At 49.2% G+C, this 27,136-nt stretch overlaps 1 protein-coding gene across 3 annotated transcripts in view; it reads right to left on the reverse strand.

The window, feature by feature from the left end:
• GDAP1L1 (ganglioside induced differentiation associated protein 1 like 1) overlaps positions 1 to 23,012 on the reverse strand; it is a 29,316-nt gene extending 6,304 nt beyond the window's left edge. For 2 of the 3 annotated variants that reach the window (XR_007150775.1, XM_047852016.1), the window contains exons 1-5: positions 20,757 to 23,012; positions 12,865 to 13,057; positions 11,665 to 11,862; positions 7,158 to 7,255; positions 6,258 to 6,372 (exon numbers count right to left, since the gene is read on the reverse strand). Coding sequence is in view for 2 of the 3 variants with exons in the window: in XM_047852016.1 (XP_047707972.1) it covers positions 6,258 to 6,372; positions 7,158 to 7,255; positions 11,665 to 11,862; positions 12,865 to 13,057; positions 20,757 to 20,936 (784 nt within the window). In the remaining variant the exon portion in view is untranslated. The remainder of the gene's footprint in view (positions 1 to 6,257; positions 6,373 to 7,157; positions 7,256 to 11,664; positions 11,863 to 12,864; positions 13,058 to 20,756) is intronic. The other variant, XM_047852017.1, reaches the window with a different exon arrangement.
• Positions 23,013 to 27,136: the final 4,124 nt, after the last annotated feature.

Here is a 27,136-nt window from a genome sequence, read left to right on the forward strand (position 1 = left end):
TTGTCCCTGTGCTCTTCCTGCATCCTGCCCACATATTTGTAAATAGTCCTTTGATTAAGTGCTTTTCACCTTTACCTGATTCGAGGTGCCCTGTTTCCTATGGGGCCCCTGCCTTGAAGCAGGTCCCTAGTGTCCCCTCCTGGACTGGGTGCCATCCATCCGGCAGCACTGATTTCTCCCTCCCACTGGGTTACTTCTACCAGCTTGGAAATATGCTCTTGGATGTCCTATCTTAAAATTTTTTTTAATGTTTATTTATTTTTGAGAGAGAGAGAGAGAGAGAGAGAGAGAGAGCATGAGCTGGGGAGGGGCAGAGAGAGAGGGAGACACAGAATCCGAAGCAGGCTCCAGGCTCTGAGCTGTTAGGACAGAGCCCGACATGGGGCTCAAACTCACAGACCGCGAGATCATGACCTGAGCCAAAGTTGGACGCTCAACCAACTGAGCCACCCAGGTGCCCCTTGGATCACCTATCTTAAAAAAGATTCCTCTCTTCACCCCGCATCCTTCTTCAGGCACCATCCCATCTCTCTACTCCCACAGCTAAACGTCGCAAAAGAGGTGTCTTCATTCTTCACCTCGTGTTTACTCTTTAGCCTTCAGCCCCCACATTCCAACTAAACTGCCTTTGGCAAGGTCACAGCCAACAGCCATGAGACAAAATTCATGGCTTGACACTGTTCTTTCCTTAAAGCACAATCCTTTCTGGGTTCCATTCACACAAGGGTCCTACATCACTGGCTCCTCTCTCTGCTGGCTTTGCTGGCTCCTCTGCCTCTACCCTCTCCTTGATGTGGGGGGATCTCAGGGCAGGTGTGGTAGTTTTAAAAATATGCTCACAAAGGGCACCTGGGTGGTTGGGTCGGTTGGGCATCCAACTCTTGATTTCAGCTTGGGACATGGTCTCGTGGTTCGTGGGTTCAAGCCCCTGGTCTGGAGCCTGCTTGGGATTCTCTCTCTGTCCCTCCCCTGCTTGCATGCAAATGCTCACTCTCAAAAATAAGCACGTGGACTTTAAAAAAAGTATACGCTCATGAACTACTCAATACTTCTCCGATGGAACCCAATTTCCCTCCCCTTGAATATGGACTGTATTTTGTGACTTGCTTCTAATGAATAGAATGTGACAGAAGTGACAGTGACTTCCAACAGTAGGTCATAAAAGGCATTGTGGCTGCTTCTCTCTCTTTCTGCGTTCACCCGTTCAGGGGAAAGCGATCAGCCATGTTGTAAGGAATCTCAAACAGCCCCACTGAAGCTTAGGTAATGAGGAACTGAGGCCTCCTGCCAATGGCCAGCGGGGAACTGAGACCTTTAGTTAAGAACCATGTGAACGAGGGGCGCCTGGTCTGACTTGGGCTCAGGTTCTGATCTCACGGTTCATGAGTTCGAGCCCCACATTGGGCTTGCTGCTGTCAGTATGGAGTCTGCTTTGGATCCTCTGTCCCCCTTCTCTCTGCCCCTCCCCTCACTCTCATGCTCTCTCTCTCTCTAAAGTAAATAAACATTAAAAAAAAAGAACCACGTGACTGAGCCATCTGGGAAGTGGAGTCTCCAGCTCAAATGACTGCACCCCAGCCAAGCTTGAGTGCAACCTGCATCATGCAACCATAAATTAGAACCAGCATCTACCCTGCTCCAGAATTCCTGAGCCACAGAAAATGTGTGATGTAAAACATGTGGGTTTTGTTCCTGTTTCAGCCCCTAATTCAGGGGAAATTTGCTGTGCAGCAAAAGGACACATCAGCCCTTGACTCCTCTGTTTTGTCTCTCTCCACTGTCTCCCTGGATGAATTGCCCAGTTCTATGGCTTTAAATACCACATATATGCTGGAGTCTCACCAATCTCTCTTCAGATTCTGACCTCTCCATTACAAGGCAGACTAGAATACCAATGGCTATGTGACACCCCCTCTTGGGTGTCTGAAAGGCATCTTGAACTCACTGTGCCTCAAATTGAACACTCAGCCTCCTCTGCCCATATCAGGAAATGGCACCACTCAGTAGCTCAGACCAAAACCCAGTAGTCATCCTTTTCCTTACTCTTCCCACCTCACTCGACCATTCAGCAAGTTCCAGTTCATTCTGTCTCCAACATGCCTCTCAAGTCCATCCACGCCTCCCAATCACCCCTGCCACTTCTTCAGTCCAGGCCAATATCATCCCTCCTGGGCTGCTGTGACAACCTTCCATCAGTCTCCCTTGAAATCCATTCTCACAGCAACCAGAGTGCCCTTAAAGTCAGAACACCTCACCATTGGTGGATTGCAACAATGGCCACCAATTTCCCCCATCCTGTGTGCATGTAGCTTTGCTGCTTCTGCCAACAAGAGGCAGAGTCTTCACCCCTTTAATCAAGACTTGCTCTAGCCAACGGGGTTCTAGTAAATTCCACACAAACAGAAGCTGGGAAAGGGTTTATGTGCTGAGCCTTTGCTCCCTCGCTGCTCAGAAATGGCTTTGACCACCACCATACGAATGAGCCTGGGTTAGCCTCTGGGCGATGAGCAACATGTAGCCCACTTACTCCCATTGGCCCTGCCAACAGCAAGCCAGCCACCAGACATGCCAGGGAGGTCACTGACTGCCAGCTGGCCACAAATACCTGAGTGATACCACCACCAGCATGTGGGACAGAGACAAGTGATCCCAGCTGAGCCCAGCCCAAACTGCCAAAGCACAAATCATGAACAAATAAAAGGTTCTTTTAAGTCACTCAGATTTAGAGTTTATTCGTTATGCAGCAAAAGCTAACTGATACAATCCCTTTCTCAAAACCATCCAAGGATTCCCCATTGGATGGATTTGTATATGGTATAAAATCTAAATTCTAAATATGAATAAAATATAAATATGGGTACATTCTAAATTCTAAACACAGGTCCATTATCCTGCATCTCTCTGGCTCTCTCCAACCTCACTCATGCCACTCTCCCCATTACTCAGCACACAGTAGCCAAGTACTGTAGAGCTCCCAGCTATCCCTCCCCCCCCCACCCCCCACTGCAATGGTATCCCCTCAGTGTGGGACACACCTGTCCTGGTTCTTCACAAGGCTGGCCCCTCCATATCCTTCAAATCTTATTTGAAATGTCACCTCTTCAGAGAAGCTTTATCAGATTTTCCCTGTTCTTTTCATTATCAATCTTAACACTTACCACTGTGTACAATTCTGTTTTTACTGATGGGATTATTTGATTAATGTCTTTCTTCTCCATACGACTGTAAACTCCATGAGAGCAAGAACAATATCTTGTTTTTTCTTGCATTTTATCCCCAGGACCTGGCACACAGTAGGTGTCCAAGAAATATTACAATAAATGAATGAAAAGAATGGTAATGGTAATTATTTTTGAAACTGCTATTTCTAGAACATTTTACTTTTAGCCAGGTAATGTGGAGAGTGACCAATACTCATTATCTTTATGAACCCTCACAACCTCCCTGTGAGTTGGATTCTATTATTACCCACATTTTGTAGAAGAGCTCAGAGAAGTGAAGTGAATTCCATAAGGTCACAGAACTAGGATACAGCTGATCAAGAACCCACATCAGTGTCATCTGGCTCCATGCTAAGGGTCTTAGCTGTGACATTATAATACCTCCCAACCCTGGGCTCTGCCTCACAAGGGGACAAGTGGAGGGCATGAGTGATCCCCCCAGGGAAGTTTGGGGACGCCCCAGTGGGTGAATGAGTGAGAGACCATGTGGGCCCAGCTACTTCCTGGACCTTTGCTGCCTCCCCCAGCCATGGAGGGACACAGGACTGTCCAACATCCCCATCTGGAACAGCCCCAGTCATCTTGCCATGGAGCAGTACAATGTTGCCTCCTCTTGGAAGAGCTCATGACGAACACAGAGACTGAGGTCAGGAGGCTTCCAATCTAGGGATCACCTGAGCATCCAAAGCTGTTCTCCAGGACTATCAACCCTGCTCTCCAACTAGGTCACACTCTGTGTCTCCCTTGATCATATCAGCAGCTAATATTTGTGGACATTTCCATACTGTGTGTCAGGCCAGGTGTTTATTCCCTTTCACATACTTTCTCATTGAGCCGCACAACAGCCCTGTGAATAGGCTTTCATTTTATCACAGAAGATGTGGCAGAGCTCGAGCTTAAAAACTCAGACTCTGGGAGCCAGGGTTTAAATCTAGGCTCCCCCATTTCTATCTGTGTGACCTTGGGAAGGTTACTGAACCTCTCTGTGCCTTAGTTTCTTCATCGTAGTTACTCATATTATCTCCTAAAGTTGCTATGGGGATTAAACTATGTGAAACAGAATAGTACTCGACACACAGTAAGTGTTGTTAAAGATGAAAGCAGTATGGGTTGAACGGTGTCCTTCCAAAATTCATATGTTGAAGCTCTAATCCACAGTATCTCAGAATGTGACTATATTTGGAGAAAGGGACTTTAAAGAGATAAGTTAAAATGAGGCCATCAGGGTGGGCCCTAACCAATCCGAGGTGTCCTTGTAAGAAGAGGACATTTTGCCACACAGACACCAGGGGTGTGTACACAGAAGAAAGCCTCTGTAAGCCCAAGAGAGGCCTCAGAAGAATCAAACCTGCCAGCCCCTTGAACTTAGACTTCCAGACTCCACAACTGTGAGAAAATAGATCTCTGTGGTTTAACTCATCCAGTCTATGGGATTTTGCTATGGCAGCCAAGCAAATTAACCCATGAATATATAAGATGTGCCTGAGAATTAAGGTTGACCAATGAGAGAATGGCAGAGCTAGAACTCTGTCTGACCCCAAAGGCAGTCTTAGAAACACCATGCCTTCTCGCCTCTGAGCACTCTTCTGTAAGGGCTCCCTTAAGCACCTTCCCTGACAGGAAGGAGAAAGTCCCTTCTTGAGATGTGTATATTAGTTTCATTACTAAGCCTTGCCATGCTTTTTTCTACAGAGGATTTAGGGCCCTGACTTTAGAACTCATGGCAATGTCCCTATTCAGGACTCTAGGTATCTATGTGTACCTTGTGCTTGCCTCAGTTACGAGATGCTGGAAGAGCACTGGACCTGTCAAGAGGGAAAATGTTCTTGCCCTAACCATGCCATTTATGAGCGGTGTGATGTTGAGCACGTCCACGTATCTCTCTGAGCCTCATTTTTCTCAGTGGAGAATGTGCATGCCGTTAGCTATTATATGTTTAAACTAGCATGTTCCAGGCAATGTGCAAAGTGCATTTACTTTTTATAAGAGTCCAACAAGATGGCGTTAAGTTGTGTTCTTACCATCCCATTCTACAGATGAAGAAACTGAAGCTCCAATAGGGAAAACAACTTGTCCAAGTCACACAGTACAGGCGGCAAAGCTGGAACTCTAACTTAAACCTGCCTGACTCTAAACCCATCTTTCTTTTTTTTTTCCTTTTTAAGATTTTATTTTAAGTAATCTCTAACACCTAATGTGGGGCTTGAACCCTGAGTTAACAGTTGCATGCTCTACCGACTGAGCCAGCCAGGCGCTCCTAAACCCATCTGTTACAGCACTGTGCCCCACAGTTTTCCCATTTAGATGGGGTGTGCATGTGAAGCTGTGAGTGTAGCACTCCATGTTGCATAGGCTCCATAAATTAGCACAGCTGAGGAGACAAGACTAACAGGTCGCCTAAAACAGAGCAAGACAAGAAGGTCTGGAATCAAATTTGAAGAAGAGAAGTAGCAAAGACAGCACATAAAAGGAGAAAGGAGCAGAGTGGCATGGAGACTGTACTCCTGGCTGCAAGAGCTGCAGGAGCAAAGTTGTGGAGATGGGAAAGAGGCTGCACACTTAGGGTCCAGAGAGCCACTTAAACAGAAAGATCAAGGTCAGAAAGAGCCATAACGCACCCTTGAGCAGGGGAAGGCAAGAGGATGTGGTGGGTCATGTTAATCACCAACTACCACCAGCATTATCATCTTCATGAATCTTTGTTAAGCATCTACTGTGTGCTAAGCATTAACCTAAACATTCTTCGTGTATTATTTCATGTAATATTTCAACACTTTTGGCAGGTCTTCTTATTATCCCTATTATACAGATGAGAAACTGAGGTCCAGGGAAGTGAAGTACCTGACCCATGATCACTTAACTACCAAGTGGTCAAGCTAGGACTTAAACCTAAGTGTATCTGACTCCATGGCCCGTGATTCTAATGACCTGGGAGGTCCTCTGACATCTTTGGGATAAAGGGGCTGGAACTAAACAGGGTCAGGTGGGCCGGATGGGCTCCAGCACCCACCTACCCCAGACAGAGCTGGCACCCACCCTCATTCTCCAGCTTCCTCTTCTCCAGCTCCGCCTCTATCTGGTCCAGCACCATGGCCAGCTCCCCGAGGATCTTCTTCAAGTAGCTCACATCATCGTGCTCCAGGATCTTGGCCTGGGGACAGGACAGGCAGGAGCCAGAGGAGTTGAGTTGGCTTCCATTGAGCCTGGGTGGCCTGGGATTGAAGGAGCTTGACCCAGACGCTCTTTGGCAAACCCAGCCTCCAAACATCCCCTTCAGTGTAGAGGGTGCCCCATGGTTACGAAGCACCCGCATCTGGTGCTCAGTGCCCCTTGAGCTCAGCTGTCCTGGCCAGACCTCTTTCACAGGACTGACACTCTCATATACCAACTGTTGTAAGGGTTCATTAATAGGAGCTCATTGCTGCCCCTTTTCCTGAGAATTACTCTCAGCCAAAGAAAAGCTGCCTGGAGATACAGGCCCCTCAAGCCCCCGCCAGGCAATATGTAACCACTGACTGACAGATACAGAAGTATAAAAGGCTTGCCCCTTGCCTTGGGGTGGATCAACTTTGTGGTGCCACTCATGCTGCAGAGGTGAACTTGGCCCCTCCCTCTTTCCTATCCCTCCCACCCTTACAGGGTTCTCCTCAGAACACTCCCTCAATGTCACTCTTATCCAAGAACCTCCATCCAATGCTCTGCTCTTAGGGACACAACCTAAGACATGAGGAGACCAAGGCTCCAGGGGGACAGTGGCTTGCTCAAGGTCAAGTAGCCAGTAAATGACAAGAGGAGACAGAATTGGAAAAACAAGCCAGTGTTGTTTTCATTTCATGTCATCAGCTGATCCTCTACTTTGAACCAGCCTCGTGCCTTTGTTCTTTTCCATGGGAAAGATAGTGGGGAGTGGAACTGAGCAGGTCTGGAAGCACTCACCATGAGCTTCTTCTGTTTGGAAAGGTAGGGCTCAGAGAGTTGGGGCTCCTCTTCATGGTCCAATTTCATGAGGTCTGTGGTGGCATTGGCTAAATGTCCTGGGGAGAGAATAAGGAAGGTCCCATCTTTCTGATAGCCAGTGCCACCCCCAGCCCTTCTTCCACAAACTTGTGAGTAGGTTCTATTCAAACGTTGGTCTGAAAAGTAACAATATGGACAGCCAACACTTGGTAGGCACAACAGGCTGGAACCCGGGGATGGATGAGGTGCCATCCTGCCCTAGGATCAGGCTAGTGGGAGAGACAGACACACAAAGAAATCTCTAGGATACAGCACCATCAATCTGCAATGAAGGGTGAACAGAATGCTGTGGGATAGAGGGCCACCTGCCTGGGGCACAAGGCATCAAGAAACCCCACTGAGGAGGGGACTACTCGGGAATGAGTGGGAGCTTGCCAGAAATGGATAGGTTATAAACCTGGACAGACTCATGCTTCAGTGCATGCCACCCCCTACTCTTTCTCGTGGTTAAGGAAATGGGTTAGGAGAGGCTAAATATCCCACACTAGTAAACGATAAGCAGGATAAGATCCTAGGGTCTGTTCTGTGACTGGGGTGGGGTTTCTCCAGAATTCTTCGCCAATGAGTCTGGGGTGTGGTGAGTCAGGTGGAGAGTGGTGCCCCAGTCCTGCCTGGTCCTTTCCCTTGGGCCCCAACTCCACTTAGCCATCTCTTAGGCTCCTTGAACCTCACCCAACAGACCTCACCATCTTCCCTGCTCCCCCTGCTCCTCGCCTGCATTCTCCCCTAACTGCAGCACCCCTCCCCCACACCAAGTTAAGCCAGATGCCTGGGGGTTGCCTTCAATTCCTCCTTCACCTCCTCCCTGAACAAAATCAGTCCCAGGTCCTATTGATTCCTCCTTCTTATTCTTTCCCATACTTAACATCTCCTTTTCAACCCTCTGACTCCCTTAGTTCAGACTGGATGATTCTGACCTGGCCCCAGGCACTGGCATTCTCTCCACTCTGTGCCCTTCTTCCCACTCACACTGAAGAGGTCTTCCTCAAACACACACTTGTCCATGACATTCCCTGCTTAAAACCCACTCTGGCTCCTCACTGACCTTGGATAACCTCCAAACTCTTCAACGTGCCTTAAAAGACCAGCAGGATCCCTCTCCTCTCTTCTCACCAACTCCACCTTTCACTGAGGAAACATTTCATCCACCCAAATGCTTGGCCTGAATGTGCCAGACCATTCCAAACCTCAGGGCCTCTGCTCACACTACTTCTACCTTCTGGAATAGCTTTTTCCTGTATTCCCGAAAATCCCCTTCTAGACCCAGCACAAGATCACCTCCTCCAAAAATCCCATCCTGATCCTTTGAGAGGTCTGACCATTCAATGCCTTTGTCCTTCAGTGTCCAAAACTGAAGTTTTCTGCCAAAAACTGCAAATATAGTAATCAGAGATGCCATTGCACCAATCCATTCACATTCCAATCTGTGCGAAAAGTGCCCCCTGGACTTGTGCAGTTCACACCCTGTAATGCTATCCACAGAGATTCTGATGTACTTCTCTCCGAATGTATATGTATCCCCCTAGAATTTGAGTTTCTGGATACCAGTGGCTATGTCAGATTCACCTTTTTCCTTAAAACACAGTACAGGCCTGGCACAGAACAAGAGCTTAGTGAGTGTTGAATGAATGAATGAATGAATAGAATAGAATAGAATAGAATAGAATAGAATGAATAAAATGAGTGAGTGAATGAGTGACTGCAGGTGTTCAGCTACTGCCCTCTGACGTCTCACGATCTACCACCCTATCTCCTGGCCTGCTAGAAAAAACAGTAAATACCCTCCCAGACCTTCCAGCTTTGGGGCTATATTAAATCTCATTGATATTTTATGAACATGAAGGTCAAGTATAGCATTTTCTCTCTTGCCAGTCATCCAGGGCTGTACACGTGGCTCTCTTTAGACTCTAGAAGGGCAACCCAAGCCAAGGAAAGACCTTGGACTGATTGGAGGGGTCACTGCAGGATGACTGCTACATCCTGTTTGATCCCTCTCCTCTCCCAGCTGGGCTGGGGCCTTGAGTTCTTGTCTCTTCTCAAAGGAAGGAGCAGGGTAGGCCTTCTCTGGATCCCTCACTGCCTTCTAGGCTCCTTTAAATGACTCAGGGTGGAATGAGGAAGTGCCTCCAGCCCCCAGAAGCATTTAGGGACTGCCTCCATCCAGTCCTGGCCACCGTCATTGCTCACCTAGATGACAGCCAGGACCTCCTAACTCAGTGAGGGATCTTTGTAAAATGCACATCAGATCATGTCACTGTCCATCCCTGTCTCTCCACTGCTCTTTGGGCAAAATTCCAATTCTGTCAGGCCTACTCCCCAGACTCACAGCATGGCCACTCATACCTGCCTCGGACTACACTTCATCCACATTGAACTTCCTTCAGTTCCCTGAGCACACTACACCCTCTCCTTCCCCTCAATGAAAGGGTTCTCCCTCCCCTCCTACCTCCTGGTCATCCTTGGATGTTGCTTCATTTCAGAAACCCTCCAGGCCCCTAGAGGCTGGAATGGGCATCTTCCCATAGCCTCCATGCTTCCTTTACCATAACACTCATTGGTTTTGGTTAAAAAAATTTTAACCAATTAGTTTTTGAACAGGTTATACATGTATACTTGTTTAAAACTTCAAATATTAGGGGCACCTGGGTGGCTCAGTCGGTTGAGCATCCGACTTCGGCTCAGTTCATGATCTTGTGGTTTGAGTCCGAGCCCTGCGTCAGGCTCTGTGCTGACAGCTCAGAGCCTGGAGCCTGCTTTGGATTCTGTGTCTCCCTCTCTCTCTGTCCCTCCCTCACTCATTCTCTGTCTCTGTCTCTGTCTCTGTCTCTGTCTCTCTCTCTCTGTCAAAAATAAATAAACATTAAAAAAATTTAAAAATTCAAATATTGAAGAATGTGCAGTGAAAAGTAAATCTCTCCCCCCCTCAGTCTGTGGTCTCTTAGTTCTGCTTCCTGAAAGCAAACCCTATTGGCAGCTTCTCATGTATCTTTGTGTTTGCAAGCACCTGGGTATCCATTTAATGCCCTTTTAAATATAGTAATGATAGCACACTAGACGCATTTGTTTTGCCTTCCTTTATTCTTACTTCCTAACATATCTTAGGGAGCATCCCTTATACTCATTTTTTAAAACAGCTGTACAGTATTCTATTGTGGGAATACTAGAATTTTTTTGCCCAGTTCCCAACTCATGCACTGCTGAGTTATTTCCAACTTCTTGCTATTACCACCTATGCTGCAATGGTGATTCTTGGTGCACAAATCCAAGTGTGACTGCAGGATAATATCCACGGTTATTGTGTTTGATATAGGGTGCCAGACTGTCCTCCTGAGAAGTTGTTCAAATGTGTTTAGTCCCACACTGCAATTACCTGGCCACTTGTCTTTCTGCTTATCTGTGATGGAACTGTGACCCTGGGATGGTAGAAGCTGTGTCTGTCCCCATCAGTCCCCAGACCCCTGCCCAGTGCCTGGGGCGTAGGAGACCTCATAAATGTTGACTGAATGGAGACAAGATGATACTGATAGATTCCAGGTCTTATTCAAAGGTACTCTAAAGGGACAATATCAAGTTCCACAACCTGCCCCTTCCCACTTTAAACAACAGCTCACTCCTTTGAGAGGAAGTGACCATTAACTAAGTACCTAATATCTACTTAGAATCATCACACTTCATCTGTCTATAGGATCTCATGGTGTCTGCACAGGGCCTGGACCAAAGTCTGTAAATAACTGTTGATGGATAATCTGATTTAATCTAACCCCCATTGACCAGGTGCTAGAAACAAAAAGATGAACCAGGCTATGGGCATGTCCAGACTAGCAGCTAGGACAGGACGTGGCTGATGCTTCAATCAGAAACAAGAGACCTCACAGGGGTCTTGCATATCTGGGCAGCCTTCCTTGGTGACACCAACCCTGAAGTCACTCATTGCCCTGGATCACCAGCTATAGTCCTGACCTCCTTGGGCCCTGACCCCAGGTGTCTGGGGCTGGGACTCCTCCAGTACAAATGTGCTCCAGCTCTCCATGGACAAGACAAGCCTCTGGGAGGGCAGACAGCCCACAGTCTCTGTACGGGATGGCATGACAAGAGGAGGGGCAGGAGAGGGGAATGAGACGGCCAGAGAGGGAGAGACATTTTGGTTTGAAAGCGGGTAAATGAGATGGACGGCCAGGGAGAGTGGTGGAGAGAAGGCAAGCAGGAGGGAGGAAGGGAGAGAGACAGAGGATGGAGCACGAGACACCCAGAGCGAGGGCCAGAGAGATGAACAGAGACAGAGAGAAAGGGGGTGGAGACAGAGTCAGGGACGGGAAGAGGGAGACCAGGAAGGATAAGAGGAAGAGGGGGAGTTACAGACACACAGTAGGGAGAAGATGTGGAGGAGGGGAAGGACTCCCGTTGAGGGGTCACCCATGGCACTCACTGCGGATCTCAGCCGTGGCGTACTTGGGGATCATGGAGTCCGTGGTGAGCTCGGGGTGTAGGATGCAGCCGTGCGTGTAGGCGTCCATGGGCAGCGCGTCCAGTAGCTCCCGGTACTGCAGGACCCTCGCGTGCTGTGGGCTGCCCGCCTCAGGCATCAGGGCCACCACGTGCTCTGTGGGGCACAGCCGGGGCTGGGCTGGGGGGCAATGAGTCCTGCCCCGGCCCCCTGCCCCTCTCATTCAGACAGACCTGGCTCTGGCACCCTGTCCTTCAACCCCGGTGTGCTGGAACCCCAATCGTCATGGCCCAGGTGCCACCCCTTTCCCCAGGCTCTTGTGATAAAGTTTCCCCCCAGCTGACAGGGGATCCTCGTGGTCTTGCCTGCCTACCTCACCTCCCTGGAGTCCTGCCAAGCTGTCTGCTGAGGAGCTGCCCAATGGGAGTCTAGGCCCAGTGTTGGCAGGCTTCAAGAGAAGCCAGAAACCTGGATGTTTAAAACTGAACTCTCCTTAATTCTTAATTGTTGGCAACTAATTCGTATTCTTTCTCCACAGTGCATGTCTGGTCCCTGGACCCCTCTCAGCTGTAGTTTGCAGCACCTGCTATAGGCAGTGGGCTTCTGAACCTGAAGAAGGCTGGAGGGCAGGAGAGGACATAGGGTCCTGTGGTGTTCCAGGGTGTCTGGGCCCTGCTCACACCTGCAGTGTTCCGGGGCACCTGGGGCCAGGTCTATGGGGTTCCTGGGGAGTCCATGGCCCTAACTATGCTTATAGGGATTCAGAGGCCTGGGCCCTGCCTGTGCCCTGGCATCCCCAGAAGACCTGAGCCCCTCCTGGTGACTAGGATGGTCTGGGTCCAGCTCCTGCCTGGGGGCTCGGAGGGCCTGTGGCCATGCTTCTGACTCCAGAGCTCCTGGGGACGGAGGTTGTAGCCCCCTTGCTCCTAGGGCCATGTCTGGGCCAGCCCTTTCCCTGGAGTCCTGGGGATAGGGTTTGTAGCATCCCAAGGATCGTGGCCATACCTGTGGCCCTGTGGTCCCTGGGGGCGGTAGGCATCTGAGCCCTGTCTGCCATCCCACTGTTCCTTTTGGGGGAGACTGGGCCTTGTCCACAGTCCCAGTGAGCTTCCTCAGGCTCCCCAAGGTTCTGTGGGGTCCCTGGGGTCTGTGGCTGAGCCCCTGTGGGTGTGGCGGCCATACCTCCTGTGAAGGTCCGCTCCACGTAGTCGATGATCTGGTCATAGTCACTGATGATGTTGTCCCGGTGGATAATGACGGGCACCTCCTCCCCCAGGTTGAGCCGCATGAACCACGGCTCCTTGTGCTCACTCTGCGGCAGGCTCACGTCCCTCTCCTCACACGCCAGGCCCTTCTCGGCAATCACCAGCCGCACCTGCAGGCGCCAGGGTCAGAGCGGGGAAGGCGGGCGGACGCACGGGGGACACTCTGCCCAGGTGGGGTGGGGCATGTGGGAAGGGAGGTCAGAGGTCACACACAGGAGGGGGCACTGTTGCTTCCTGCTCGTTTTTTAGGCAGGTGGACTCTCCCAGGGCCCGGGCGCCTCTTGGTGGGAGGAACACAGCCCTATCTGGGGCAAAGGGGCAGGGCTCCCTCATAGTTATGGGACTGGATTTCACAGCTGGACATACCTGGGATAGGATTCCTGGCTCTGCTGTGTGTGTTTGGGCAGATTCCTTAAACTTCCTGAGCCTCAGTTTCCTTATTTGCAAAACGGAAGTACTAATAGTACCACGCCAGTGTCTGGCACATAGATGGCACTCAAGTCATGGTTTCACTATTATGACTGGACACTCAGCCTGGCCTCCAGGGGTACATCTGGCCAGGAAATTCATAGGAATTCTTATCATCAACATTATTGAGCAATATTTCTCAAATTATTTAGGAAACAAAGCAAGGTGGAAAATAATTTGCCAACATCAGCTGAGCCTTTTATTGCCCCCAGACACTTTCCCATCTGGTTGTTGTTCACAACAGCTTCCCAAAAGAGGGTAGAACAGAGGCTATCTCCCTGTTTTTCTTGATGAGAAAACCAAAGCCCAGAGAGGGCAAGTAACTTACCCAAAGTCACACAGCAATTTAGCAGTAGACCTGAAACCAGAAACAGTGGGTCCTGACTCCTGCGGGTACCTTCAGGGAATCCTGGGCCTGCCCCCTCCTTAGTCTTTCCCTATGTCTCTAGGGGGTCCCAGATGAATATTTGAGCTGGTAGAAGTTAATGGAGAGCCTTGAGGCTGGGGCCTGCCTCAATGTTGGGGCCAACATTTCTGAGTTGGAAGATAATTAGAGATCACCTGGTCCAACTGTCCCCTGCTTGTGGACTGAGACTCAGAAAGATGACTTTTGTCCAAATTCCCTAGCAAAAAGATGGCAAGCAACTCTACCAAAGGCTCCAGGGCAGGGGGAAGGGAGGGCATCCCTGAGCCTAGCAAAAGTGGTTCTCCTTGAGCATCAGTGTCCCCACACACACTCGGTTGGTAGCTCTTGGGATTGGATGTCCGCAGCCTCCCTCCCAGATGCCAGGAGTTAAGCACTCAGAAGGGTCAGCATGGTGTCATAGTCGGACCTTGGACTCAGTGCCAGACTGTCAGTTCAAATCCCAGCTCTGGCACCTACTTGCTGGGTGACTTGGCTTTACATCTGTGTGCCTCAGTTTCCTCATCTGTCCAATGAGAGTCCCACTAGCAGTTCCCGCAGAGGCTGCTGTGAGGATTAGATACATTAGTCCCTACAGAACAGTGCCTGGCACCCCATAGGCATATTGTGTCTTAGCCACTTGCATGAGATCAGGTTCTGGAAGCAGACAGATCTAGACTTGAAGCCTGGCTCTGCTGCTTATTTGCTGTGTGATCGTGGATGAGTTACTTGAGTTCTCTAATCTTGGGTTCTATGAGATGAGGAATGTAATCCACTCCTTCAAGCCTGACATGAGGTTGAGATGGGATCATATGGATAAAGTCCCAGCACGGGAGGTTAATACATGGATTCTACCATCATTATTACACACACACACACACACACACACACACACACACACACTCACCATCATGATTGGTGTCCTAGAGTACTTCATGCCCAACCCTCACAGCTAACATGAACACCTCTTTCCATGTGGGGAGGAAGAAGTAATTAGCCCCTGAACCCCCAATGCTCATTCACAGATTCGTTTGCTCCATTAGCCAAAAGCAGGTCCTACAGATGGGGCTGGGAGGTCCTCACCCTGGCTCTGCCACAGCAATGCTATTATGTGACCTTAGAGTGTCACTGCCCCTTCCCGAGCCTCCTTTTCATCATGAGTAGAATGAGGGCTGGACTCCACGTTGAGGAGCGCCTTGCTGCCAGCTGACGCTACATTCGGACCACGCAGGAGACAGTGGGAGGAATGGCTGATTCTAAGAGAGGCGGAGGAGTTGTGGCAGAGAGAGAGCACCGGGGGTGGCATCTGTTGGGTCTGGGTGTGTGAGTGTATACGTGCGTGAGTGAGCCTGAACATGAGTAGCAACTGCATGAGTGTGCAAGTGTGTGTGTGTGTGTGTGTGTGTGTGTGTGTGCATGTGTTCATGAGTGCGGGTGTGTGGATGAGTGTCTGAGTATTAAAGCATTGTGTGAGTGCGTGTGCATTAGTGTGGATATGAGTGTGCATATGCACGTGTGAGTGTGTGTCCTAGTGTGTATGTGTAGGTGAGTGTGCATGTGTATGTTCTCCTGCCTGAGCCCAGGAGGAGCCCCAGAACCATCAAGGCTGGAGTTTGGCTGGAGTGGAACTGCCCATTCCCTTCCTCCGGCCCATCCTGGCATCCTTGGCCCTGAACCATCGCGCTCTGCCCAGCCATCCAGCCTCCAGGCCAAGCTGGGACCGCTGAATGGATGGAAACAGAAACCAAACCAGGCCTCTGTCCTTGACAGGTCCGGACATTTGGCCTTGCATCCTGGCAGGGCACCTGCTCCCAGGGACCACTCCCAGGTCCTGCCCTGGAACTCTAGTGAGGGTGCCAGATGGGGCTAGTGCCTGGGGAGGGGACTATCTTTAGAGATGTAACAGTTTTGCTTGGAGCTGCCTCAGGGTCAGGCCGGCAGGCGGCCAAGGAGACTTTCTCCTTTAGCGGAGCTGCAGGCCAGAACCATGTGCCATCCTGCGGGGGAGGGGAGTGTGGGAGGAAGCCAGGTCCAGGGGAAGGGCATGCAGTCACCAAGGCCATCTGCCTCTCTGCACCCTGGAGGCTGGACCAGCCTTGGTGGTCGCCACTCAGTGTGACCAGACATCAGCCACCCCTGGGCAAACCATCTTCTCTGCAGGTGCATGGAATTAGCTCACTGGTGCTTCAGAGTCGGGACTGTCCCTCCTCACCAGGCAATTGCAATGGGCTGGCTTGGAGTCTATGCCCAACCATTTAGTTGTTGTATGACTTTGTAAAAGACACTTAAGAGTCTCTGAGCTTCAGTGTATTTATCTCAAACATCCTTTTTTTTTTTTTTTTAATTAATAAAGGTGAAGGAGGGGTCCACACAGGGATCTGAGAAAAAAGAGTTCTAGGCAGAGGGAACAGTCAGCACAAAAGTCCTGAGGCAGGAGCGTGTCTGGCATGTTTGAAACACAATGAGGAGGCCAGTGTGGCTGGAACAGGGTGGGCGGGGAGATGAGAGGGGATGAGGCGCTGCACAGGGCATTTTAATCAAGACCCCAGATTCCGTGAATAAATTCCGTGGCTCCTTGAACTAAGATGGGGAAATCACATGTTTACTTTCAATAATCTCATACTGACAGTTATCATTTTCTTCAATTATGAGCGTAGGCGACAAAGCATGGTAGTGTTCGCAGTGCCTGAAATATTGTCACCACAAGGCATCAGATACTTTCATCACTTCACATTGCTACGGTTACACTCATCACGACTTTGACACTACAGTGATCAGTCCTGCCACCAGGTAAGGTTATAGAATGGGTTAATCCAGAAACATATATTATTACATAATGAATTTGTTTTAAAAGGATGTCAACAGCTATACTTCGATTGGCTTCCCTTCTAGTAATGTTATGTATTTTACTTTATTTCATTAAAAGCATTATTCTGAGAAAGGTTCACAGGCTCCCCTCTATTGATGAAGGGGTCTGTGACCCAAGGAAGGTTAGGATCCTGAGGTAGAGCCTGAGGCCATGACGAGGATTCTGGCTCTTTCCTGGAGGCACCTGGTGAGCCACTGCAGGCTTCTGGGAAGAATGGGGAGGTCGGCAGTTGCCACCTGTGAGCCTCTGGGGGTGGGGGTGGGGCAAATTGTCAAGGGCAGCATGGACAGGGCTAGGAGCCAGTGCCCAAGAGCTTGAAAGGCAAGGCCCAGGTAGGAGGTAGAGATCACCCTCCATTCTCACTTCCTCCTGCCATGTCTGAGAGGGGCCTCTGGAAGACCTGCTCAGTCTTGGGTGTCAGGACTGTCTTCTGACAGGACCCTGACCTGGGCCTCTCACTCCTGGGGGCAGAAGCCTGGGCCAGGTTCTCCTCAAAGGTGCCTCCAAGAAAAGGGCAGACCCTGAGAGGATGGAATAAGGGAAACTTGAACCAAGTTTGTTGCAGGAAGACAAGGACGGCTCTCAGAGGCTCACCTTGGTGGAAATCACAACAATATAGCTAACTCCCAAAAAAGGGCTTTCTCTGTACCAGGCGCTACTCTAAGACATTTATGTGTATTAATTAATTTAATCCTCACAAAAAGCCTAATGAGGTAGGTACTAGTATCACACCCGTTTTATAAAAGAGGAAATAGCCACAGAGACAGCGCTAAGTTGTCCCAAGTCACACAGCCAGTAAATAGCAATCTTGGTTTTTGAAAAACTGCCTGGTGTGAGGACAGAAAGATGCTCAAAGGGATGGGGACACACAGAGACAGGGTAATTCTTCCCACCTGGGGAGGGAGAAATTCAAGTTGTATCAACATGTAGTCCATCTTCATGTGGAAGAAACTGAGGACCAAAGGGGATCAGGAACTACCTGAGGCCACAAGCTAGTGAATGAGAATGCCAGCACTGGATGCTGGTGTCTTGACTCTTGCTCCTTCCAGTCTCACCCTTTTGCCCCCTCCCCACCCCCCCAAGCCAAAGAGAAGGTGGCTGGGGGGCCAGAAACAGCCTCAGAAGCAAGCTAACATCGACACTTTGCATTTAGAACCCCCTTTGAACCCTGTGGCCTCAAATGATCACTTATGATGGTGCCTGAAAGTTCACTGTTAGCGTGTCATTTTTAAGGCATTGTGCGAAGTGTGTAACCATGCATGATCTCAGTCTTCACAGCCCTCTGAGGTAGGAACCGTTCCTCCTGAACACAGGAGGAAGCAGAGACTTACAGAAGTGAAGACACGTGCACAGTCACGCAGTGGGAAGTGGCACAGTCAGGATTTGCTCTCCTGTCTAGTAAATCTAAGTGCGCTTACTGGGCACTTTCTGTGTGCCAGGTGCTGCTCTAGGTGACTTAATGGATACATTTGCTGAATCCTCACAACAGCCTTATCCTGGAGGTGCTGTTATTATTCTCAATTTACAGACGTGATGCCTGAGGCATGAGAGGCTGAGCAACCTACCCAGAATTACTCAGTTGGTCAGTGGCAGAGTTGAGACTGAACCCTGGGCTGTCTGGCCCCAGAGTCTGGGCTCTGGCTCCCCTCACTGTCCTGCTGCCCTCTAGCTCTGGAATAGTCCCCAGATGTCCCATGGAGCCACCACCATTCTTGGAGGTAGGCTATTTTCTGCTATTCATATACCATTAAGGACAGGCTTCTCAGATGCTCCACAAAGGGGAACTGCTCCCTGAATGCAGGCAGGGCCCTTTGGGACTGAAAGGAAGGAAATTCACCTGCTAAACTCCTACTATGTGCAAGACACTTAACATATGTCCATGTCCTCTCAAACCCTCAGGAATTCTGCAGGGTTGGATGCAAAAGTCCCTTTTGCCAGATGAGGATATTGAGGCACAGATGGGTTAAGTGACTTGTCCAAGGTCAAACAGCCAGTAAGCACTCAAGATGAGAATGGAATCCAAGACCATCTGACTGCAGAGCCCATGCCCTTTCCACCAGGATACACTGTCTCTAGAACCCACCACCGGCCCCTAGGCAACGGGAAGTCCATGGACGGGGAGGCAGGAGGATTCCCAGGCTGACCTGGTCACAAATGAGGTTGCAGTGAGCAGTCCCATGCCTGAACAAGGGGCTACCTGAGCCCTGAGTGCAGGCTGAATAGGAAATCTTCCATGGGGGCAAGGGGAGGAGCAGGAAGCTCCCTTTGGGAATGGTAATGGAAGGTACCATCCCTCTGTCCCCTGTCCAGTCCCAATCACTGGGGTCTGGATCCTGAGGCTCTGGATAGGAAGGTATTCTGAAATCTGGACGTCAGTCGGATACATCTCCAAACTCCCAGCAACTTGCACGGAGACTGGCATGCAGTAGGTGCTCAGCAGGCATTTGTAAAATTTACGGATGAGTCCCAGAGTGGCCCTGGTTAACTTGACCCCTCCTTCACCTAGCACTGTGGCGATATCACACCTATAATTATCAGAAACTTGACCCTGTGCCAGGCACTGCCATCAGCACTTCTTTTGTGTCACCTTATTTCACCCTCAAAATAGCCCTCTGAGAAAGGTACTGCCATTAGCTCCATTTTACAGATTATAAAACTGAGGCTTTGGAGTGGCAAGGCGACCTGTCTAAAGTTTTACAATGAATTACTGGGGAGGATGGCTCTTCCACTGGAGACTGTCTGGCCTCAGTCTATACTCTAAACTGGAGCTACTCAAAGGGGGATCAGTGGACCAGCTTTATCAGCATCACTGGTAGTTGGCTGGACATATGCAGCATCTTGAGCCCCACTCTAGACTTGCTGAATCAGAACATCTGGGGTGGGACCCAGCAGTCTGTGTTTTAACCAGGACCATGCAGTGATTCCAATGTATGCTCAAGTTTGAGTACTGCCAGTCTAGAACACGAAGTTATACTGCCTTTTCAACAACTCTCTCAGCAACTCTGAGAAGGGCTGGGTATTAGAAGTAGCTGCTATTATTATAATTGTTGTTACCTCATTTTCCAGATGATGAACTGAGCATGGACCAAGACTCAAACCCAAGTCTTTTGGCTCCAAGGCCCTTTCTCCTTATGGAACCTGTTTCTCTATCTGGAAAATGAGTGAATGGAACAAAAGGATCTCCCAGGGAGAAGAGGAATCCCAGGGTCTGACAATGGGTGCCACTTGGAACCCAGCAGCACACGTTGTTGGGCCCTGGCCATGGTGCTGAATTCGTGCCCCACTGACGGACAGCGCCTAGGGTGGGAGATTGCGCCCCTAGAGGCGCCCCTGTCACAGGCGCTGTGCCTGGCCCTCGCCCCCAGGAAGCGGGAACCCTGATAACTCAGCACCAGGCTGGATTCCCAACTGCGACCCAGCTCAACTGGATCTGCGAAGGAGCTGAGGGGCCCTCTCTGTCTTTAAGAGCAAAACAGATTTTAGGGGCCGAACTGAGCTTGCCTCAGGAGATGGGTTAACTCCTTTCTCAGCTCAAGATAAGTGGGGGTGCGGGAGAGGACCAGGGACAGACCCTTCAAGCCCCAGCCAGAGGAAGGCTCCCAGCTGGGCAGAAGCTGTGATCTGGAGGGCCTGTCGTATCCAGGACAGCAGCGTGGAGGGAGGCCCACAACCGGGCTACCGGGGCTGGAGGCTGGATCCCAGGAAGCGCTCCTCCTCCCTTCCCGCAGCAGCCGCCCCCTCCAACAGGCCGCCTTCCCAGCAGTGCCCATTCCCTTCCCCTTGCCTTTGTCTCTCTTCTCAGCCCTCCAACAGACCAGGTCTTTCTGGGAGGGAAAGAGGCAGAATGGATGTTCCCAGAATTGGGGACGGTGCTCCTGGGGCCCAAGACAGCGCCAGTCACCTCCCTGGAGAGCGGCCCAGCATCCTCCATCCTCCGGGTCCCCGAACCCCCACATGCCACCCTCCAGCCTCTCACCAGGTCCTCGGACCCCTTCCTCCTCCTGAATCCCCTCCCCCAAGCCTCCTCGCTACTGGGTGCATCCGGCTCCCCTGCTCCCTTGGGCTCTACCTTCTGAGAGCTGAAGGACTGGGTCCAGTGGTACAGAACCAGGCTCTCCTTGGGCCAATGGGCGGGGCTGGCCGCCTCGGGCGCGTCGGGGGCCTCCACCGGCTTGGCCGCATCGCTCTCCAGCGCCGAGATGGGCCACCAGCTGCAGTTGGTGGGGGTCAGGTTGTTGGGGGTCGCCATGACAGCCCGGAATCAGAGGGAGGAAAGAAGGAGGCTCCGCGGCGGCGGCTCTCTCTCGCCCAGCATCACATGGCCTCGCCGAGCCTGCCCCTCTGCTTCGCTCCCTCCCTCCCCTCTCCGTGAATGTCATTACTCGCTGGGCAAGTGGGGGAGGGGCGCGGGGGATCCCGGGATCTCCTTCCCTCCTCCTCCCCTAGGGACGCCCCTGGCCCCTGCTAGAAAAGCTACCAGTCCCCTCCGTCAGGCTCCGTGGAAGGGGTGGAGGAGCCACAGGAGAATAGGCCATGTCCCCCAAATAGCTCATATCTGGCCAGCTACCTGCCAAGACTCCACCATTGTTAACGCATTCTGACTCTCAGTCTTCCAAGAAGCAAATACCTCTTAGGACACCTGGTGTTATAGAGACCCATTCCTTGTATAAATCAGTGTCTGGAAATAGCTTTTCTCTCTTTGGAGCTGTTGTTTCCTAGCATTTCTCCTGAAGGATCTCTAAGGGCAGAGGGGAACAAACTATGAAATATAGAGCAAACGCTTACATAGCACTTGCCGTGTGCCCAGGCTTTACAAGCATCAACTCACTGAGTCCTCACAATAATCCTATGTGCCTCATTTTACAGAAGAGGAAACTGAGGCACAGAGAAGCTAAGTGACCTTGCCCAAGGTCCCCTAACTAGTAAGCGGTGGAGCCGAGATTCGAACCCAGCCTGTCTGGCTCCAGAATATATGCTCTTAGTGATAAGGTCATGATACTACGATAATGATATAAACAACAGCACAGCAAGCTTTTTATCAGCCCAAGCACTTTATACGCATCATCTCATTCATCTGCACAATAATCATTTTTACTAGAGGAGGAAGGTGAGGCTCAGAAATGTCAAGTCATTGGTCCAAGGTCACATCTTCACCCAGGAGACTGAGGCACAACTACAGGAGCCCAAGAAAGCCTGTAATGCCCTGCTGTCACTTAGTTTATGCTTAATATTCATGGGAGTTTCATATAAAGTTCCCTAATACCCCCGTGCTTCCCCTAATATAAATATTGTTTTAATTTATTTACCATTGAACAAATAGATGCACCAGGGAGATAGGCTTCTCAATTTTCCCTCCCTCCCTCATGTGATGCTATCAAGCAAGGACTCCTTAGCACATCATCCTTTCAGATTGATGAGCATGGCTCTTGAGGAATCAGTGTCCTTCCTTCTACCAGACAACAAAAGTTCTGTGGTCCATGGGTTTCCCTTTTTTGCTTTGGCTGCCAGGAGGCTTGGAGCTACATTTTCTATTAACTCCCAGTTGCCACATTAGCCTCCCTGGTTCAGCAACTTCTTTGTCACCCTTTCAGGAAATTTTTATTCCTTCTTTTTCCTCCAAGTATATTGTTGCTCATGATTTGGTTTTACAAAGAAGGATATGGTGTGTCTTGAGGGAAAATTCAAATGTCTGAATTCAGGGAAGTAAGACCTTAGATATTCCATCAAGGTGAAAAATCTGGTCCCTGTAGAGGCTGCTTTTAGGCAACAGACGAGAGCACTGGAATGTAGAGCGAGGCAAAAGGGTCACAAAAAGAGTGACCACCGAGCTGATGCAAACAGGTTCATTAAACAAGCCACCGTGAAATAGCCATAGGCCCTAAGAGACCAATTGCAACCAGGCACAGTTCCTAAGATTACCCAAAAAGGACACTTGCATACATCCCCGTAACTCTTTTACTCCACCCTATAACTTTAGCCCCTCACCACCACCTCTCAGCAGTCTCCCCTTTGCTGTCTCACAAGTGCTGCCTTGCAGTGTATTCAATAAACTTTTATCTCTTTTGTTCTGCCTTGGGTGAATTCTTATACCACCAGAGCCATGACCCCGCACCCTACTGGGATGCCCCACAGTCCCTATCTGGGTCTTCAACCTGAATGCATACAGGTGTCCATGCCACAGCAGTTACACCTCAAATGTGTATTCCTTCCCTCAACAAATATTCATTGTGCACCCATTGTGTGCTAGTCACTTCAGTGGTGTCAGAAATGCAGTGAAAAATAAGACAGACACTGACCTGCTCTTTGCATATTTCACTTAGCAATATATCTGGAAAAGAGTTTCCTATCAACACAGATCTAGCCCATACTAACAGTCTGCATTGTATGAACGCGCCATAATAAATGTAACAACTCCTATGCCACATGTGCTGTTTCTAATCTTTTGTTATAAAAACAATGTTGCAGGGACACCTGGATGGCTCAGTCAGTTAAGCCTCTGACTCTTGGTTTCAGCTGAGGTCTGACTTTAGGGTCTAGAGTTCAAGCCCTGAGTTGGCCTCTGCGCTGGGGGTAAAGCCAACTTACAAAACACACACACATAAAAACCACACACACACAAAACAATGCTGCAGTAAAAATCCTTATTCATACAGATTTGTGCACGTTTGAGTATAATTTATACGACAAATTCCGATAAGTGGAATTGCTAGACCAAAGAATTTGTCTCTTAGGGCGCCTGGGTGGCTCAGTTGGTTAAGTGTCTGACTTCGGCTCGGGTCATGATCTCACGGTCTGGGTTCGAGTCCCATGTTGGGCTCTGTGCTGACAGCTCAGAGCCTGGAGCCTGCTTCAAATTCTGTGTCTCCCTCTCTCTCTGCCCCTTCCCCGCTCATGCTCTCTCTGTCAAAAATAAATAAACATTAGGGGCACCTGGGTGGCGCAGTCGGTTAAGCGTCAGACTTCAGCCAGGTCACGATCTCGCGGTCCGTGAGTTCGAGCCCCGCGTCGGGCTCTGGGCTGATGGCTCAGAGCCTGGAGCCTGTTTCCGATTCTGTGTCTCCCTCTCTCTCTGCCCCTCCCCCGTTCATGCTCTGTCTCTCTCTGTCCCAAAAATAAATAAACGTTGAAAAAAAATTAAAAAAAAAATAAATAAACATTAAAAAAAAAACAATAAAAAATTAAAAAAAAAAAGAATTTGCCTCTGTCAAAGTTCCCTCGGAAGAGGCTATTCCATATTACGCTCCCCACTAAGAATCCACAAGAGGGCCATTTCCCTGCACTTTTCCAACCCAGCGTACTGTTAAACTTTTTTGTTTCTTTTTGAATCTCTGGGTAAAAAATGGTGTATCACGGTTTTTATTTGCTTTTCCTTTTTGAGTTTTTATTATAAAAAATTTTCAAACATGACATAGCAAACAAGACAGCTCAATGAACACCCATATATCCATCACCTGAATATAATCATTGGTTAAAGCTTGCCATGTTTGTTTAATTAAGGGAGGAGGGTTTGAAGTATTTTTTTTTTAATTTTTTTTTCAACGTTTATTTATTTTGGGACAGAGAGAGAGACAGAGCATGAATGGGGGAGGGGCAGAGAAAGAGGGAGACACAGAATCGGAAACAGGCTCCAGGCTCTGAGCCATCAGTCCAGAGCCTGACGAGGGGCTCGAACTCACGGACTGCAAGATCATGACCTGGCTGAAGTCGGACACTTAACCGACTGCGCCACCCAGGCGCCCCGGGTTTGAAGTATTTTGAAACAAATTATAGGCATCATGATACTTCATTGGTGAAATACTTCAGTATTACATAATTTATATCTAGCATAGGTCATTTTCTCACATAAACAACACATTTTTCACATTAAAAAAATTCACAATAAGGCCCTGATATCTAGTTCATACTCACATTTCTCCAGTTGTACCAGAATGATCTTCATAGTTTGTTTGAACCAGGATCCAGTCAAGGACCATGCCATGAATTCTGTTGTTACTTCTCAAGTCTCTTTTTGGAGAATGTTCTTATTTCTTTTTATTTTTTTTCCCCACGGTGTTAACTCACAGAGAGACTAGGCCAGGTGTCCTGTAGAATGTTCCACTTGGGGGTCTGATTGGTCACTGTTCTGCCCTTTAACTTGTCATACTCTCCCTTGTATTTCCTATAAACTAGTACTTGGGTCTAAAGGGAAGACTAGATTTGGGTGAAGCATTTTGGGGGCAAACATTTAATCATTCCTTCGTGGGTGGTGCCATGTGCTTCATTTTGCCTTGTGTCAGGAGCTCCACGATGTCTTGTTGTCCCACTATTAATGACGCCAAGTTGGATTTGAGGTGGTGACCACCCCTCTCCATGTTTAAATGCCCATTTTGCCTCTTCTCACCAGGACCTTATGGGTATCCGGCTTCTCCTCCATTGATGGTCCTTGGCTGAATCAGTTATCAGAGGCTGTAAAAATATTTTCTACTTTGCCCTTCTATGTGTATTTATCGGCTGGCATTCTTTCTTTGAGTTTCATTAAGTCATAAGTGAAGTTGACCATCTTTTCAAATGTTTCCCATCCATTTTAACTTGTCCCAGTGAATTGTCTGTGTTTCTGTGGGGACCCGGGCAATTATACCACAATGTGACGAGTGCTGTGCTAAGGTAAGGACTGGGGCTGTGGTAAAGTCAGGGAGGGACATCTGCTTGTCCCACTTGCCAAGAAAGGCTCTCAGGAGCCATGGCTCTCAGTGTGGGTTTCTCTGAAGCAGATCCTGAGACAAGAATGCAAGGACAAGCAGTTAATTTGGGAGAAGGAAACTCTGGGAGGGCAATGGCAGGATGACACAGACAAGAAAGGCGGCCTTGGAAGGTATACGTTCAAGCAAGTTAGCACCATGGGCGCCTGGAACTTAATCCTGCAGCGAAATTCTGAGGCTGGTGTAAAACCCCTCCCGAGGAGGAAGAGAGCCAGGGTATTTACGCACTGAGTCCTGCCAGTCCGTTGTTAGAAGGCTGTTCCTTGCAGGGAGTGTTGATTCCCCAGCACTTCAGGCCTGCCCCGCAGTCGCAGTCGGCAGAGTGGGTTCCCGTGTCTACGAAAAGCCCTCAGACCATAAATGTGGGTGCTGCCACCTGGGGGTCAGCTGGTGTGCACAGAAATGGTGAAAGTAGGGGACACAGATAGGTCACTATCAGCATCTACTCAGGACGTCTAAGTAGAGAATTTAAGAATGAGGAGGAATTAGCCAGATACAAGAAGATGGGGAAAGGGATGCGTGTTCCAGGCAGAGAGAAGAGCAGGGACAAAGCCCAGAGGTGAGAGAGAGGGTAGGGTGTTCCAGGGACCCGTGGCTGTTCATCTGGCTGGAGACAGGGGTCACAGTTGAGGCTCAGTAGTCATGCCAGGCCTGGTAAGCCACATTTAGGAGTTATCACATCATGCTAAGGGCACTGGGGTGTCACTGGAGAGTTTGAATCAGGAAAATAACATTCAGTTTGGGTGCCAGGAATCTGAAAAACCCTGAAATACATATACTGACAGTCCAGTGCATGAATTCACACTGGAGACTAGCTGTTCCTTGTCAGTGATGGGATTGCTTCTGCCCTTCTTCCGAGAGAACTAGGGATGGACTCAGCCATCAAGGGGTTGCCATTGAATGTGAACTCAGTGCACAGCGAGATGGAGAGCCTGACGGAACTTTTTCACTTGGGTCTACCACTGGTATTATAATATGTATGTTATTATAGTAACAGCTTTGAGGGTTTTCCATGTGCCAGACACTGTGCTAAGCACTTTTTAGTCATTATCTCAGTTGAGGTGGTATTGTTACTATCTTGACAACACAGATGGGGACACTGATGCTCAGGTGAATGAGGTTATTAGCCCAGGTCAAGAGCTAACATCCAAGTCCATAGAAAATGGAGTTCTAAGTGTCCACACAATAGGGGATTAGATAACTTAGAGTATGTTCATGCCATGGAATAATTTATATCTACCAAATGAGGAAGGTTACAACTTAAAGGTTACAATTAAAAACAGGTTATAATTATATAAGCTACTCTAAAAACTCTATTTAGTTTAGCTTACTATAATATTTAAAACACAAAAAGAAGAAAAAGCAGGTTGCCAAAAAATACATACAATTAAATTTTAAAGTATATAAATTATAGAAGGATAGTCAGTAAAAGTGGTTTACATCACAGTGAGTGGAGACGGGCAAGAGGAGATCACACGTGCTTCTTTTTTTCTTTGTTGGATCTTCCAGTCTTCCTTCTATTATGGACTGAATTGTCCCCCCACAAAATCCCCATGTAACTGTATTTGGTGATGAAGGGGCTTATTAAGGCTAAAGGAGGTCATAGGGGTAGGGCCCCAATCCTTTACAAGAGCAAGAGACACCAGGGATCACAATCTCCTCAAGCAAGCACCAAAGGAAGGCCCTGTGAGGACATGGTGAGAAGGGGGCT

This window comes from Prionailurus viverrinus, chromosome A3 (genome assembly GCF_022837055.1).
Source record: "Prionailurus viverrinus isolate Anna chromosome A3, UM_Priviv_1.0, whole genome shotgun sequence".
NCBI lineage: Eukaryota > Metazoa > Chordata > Mammalia > Carnivora > Felidae > Prionailurus > Prionailurus viverrinus.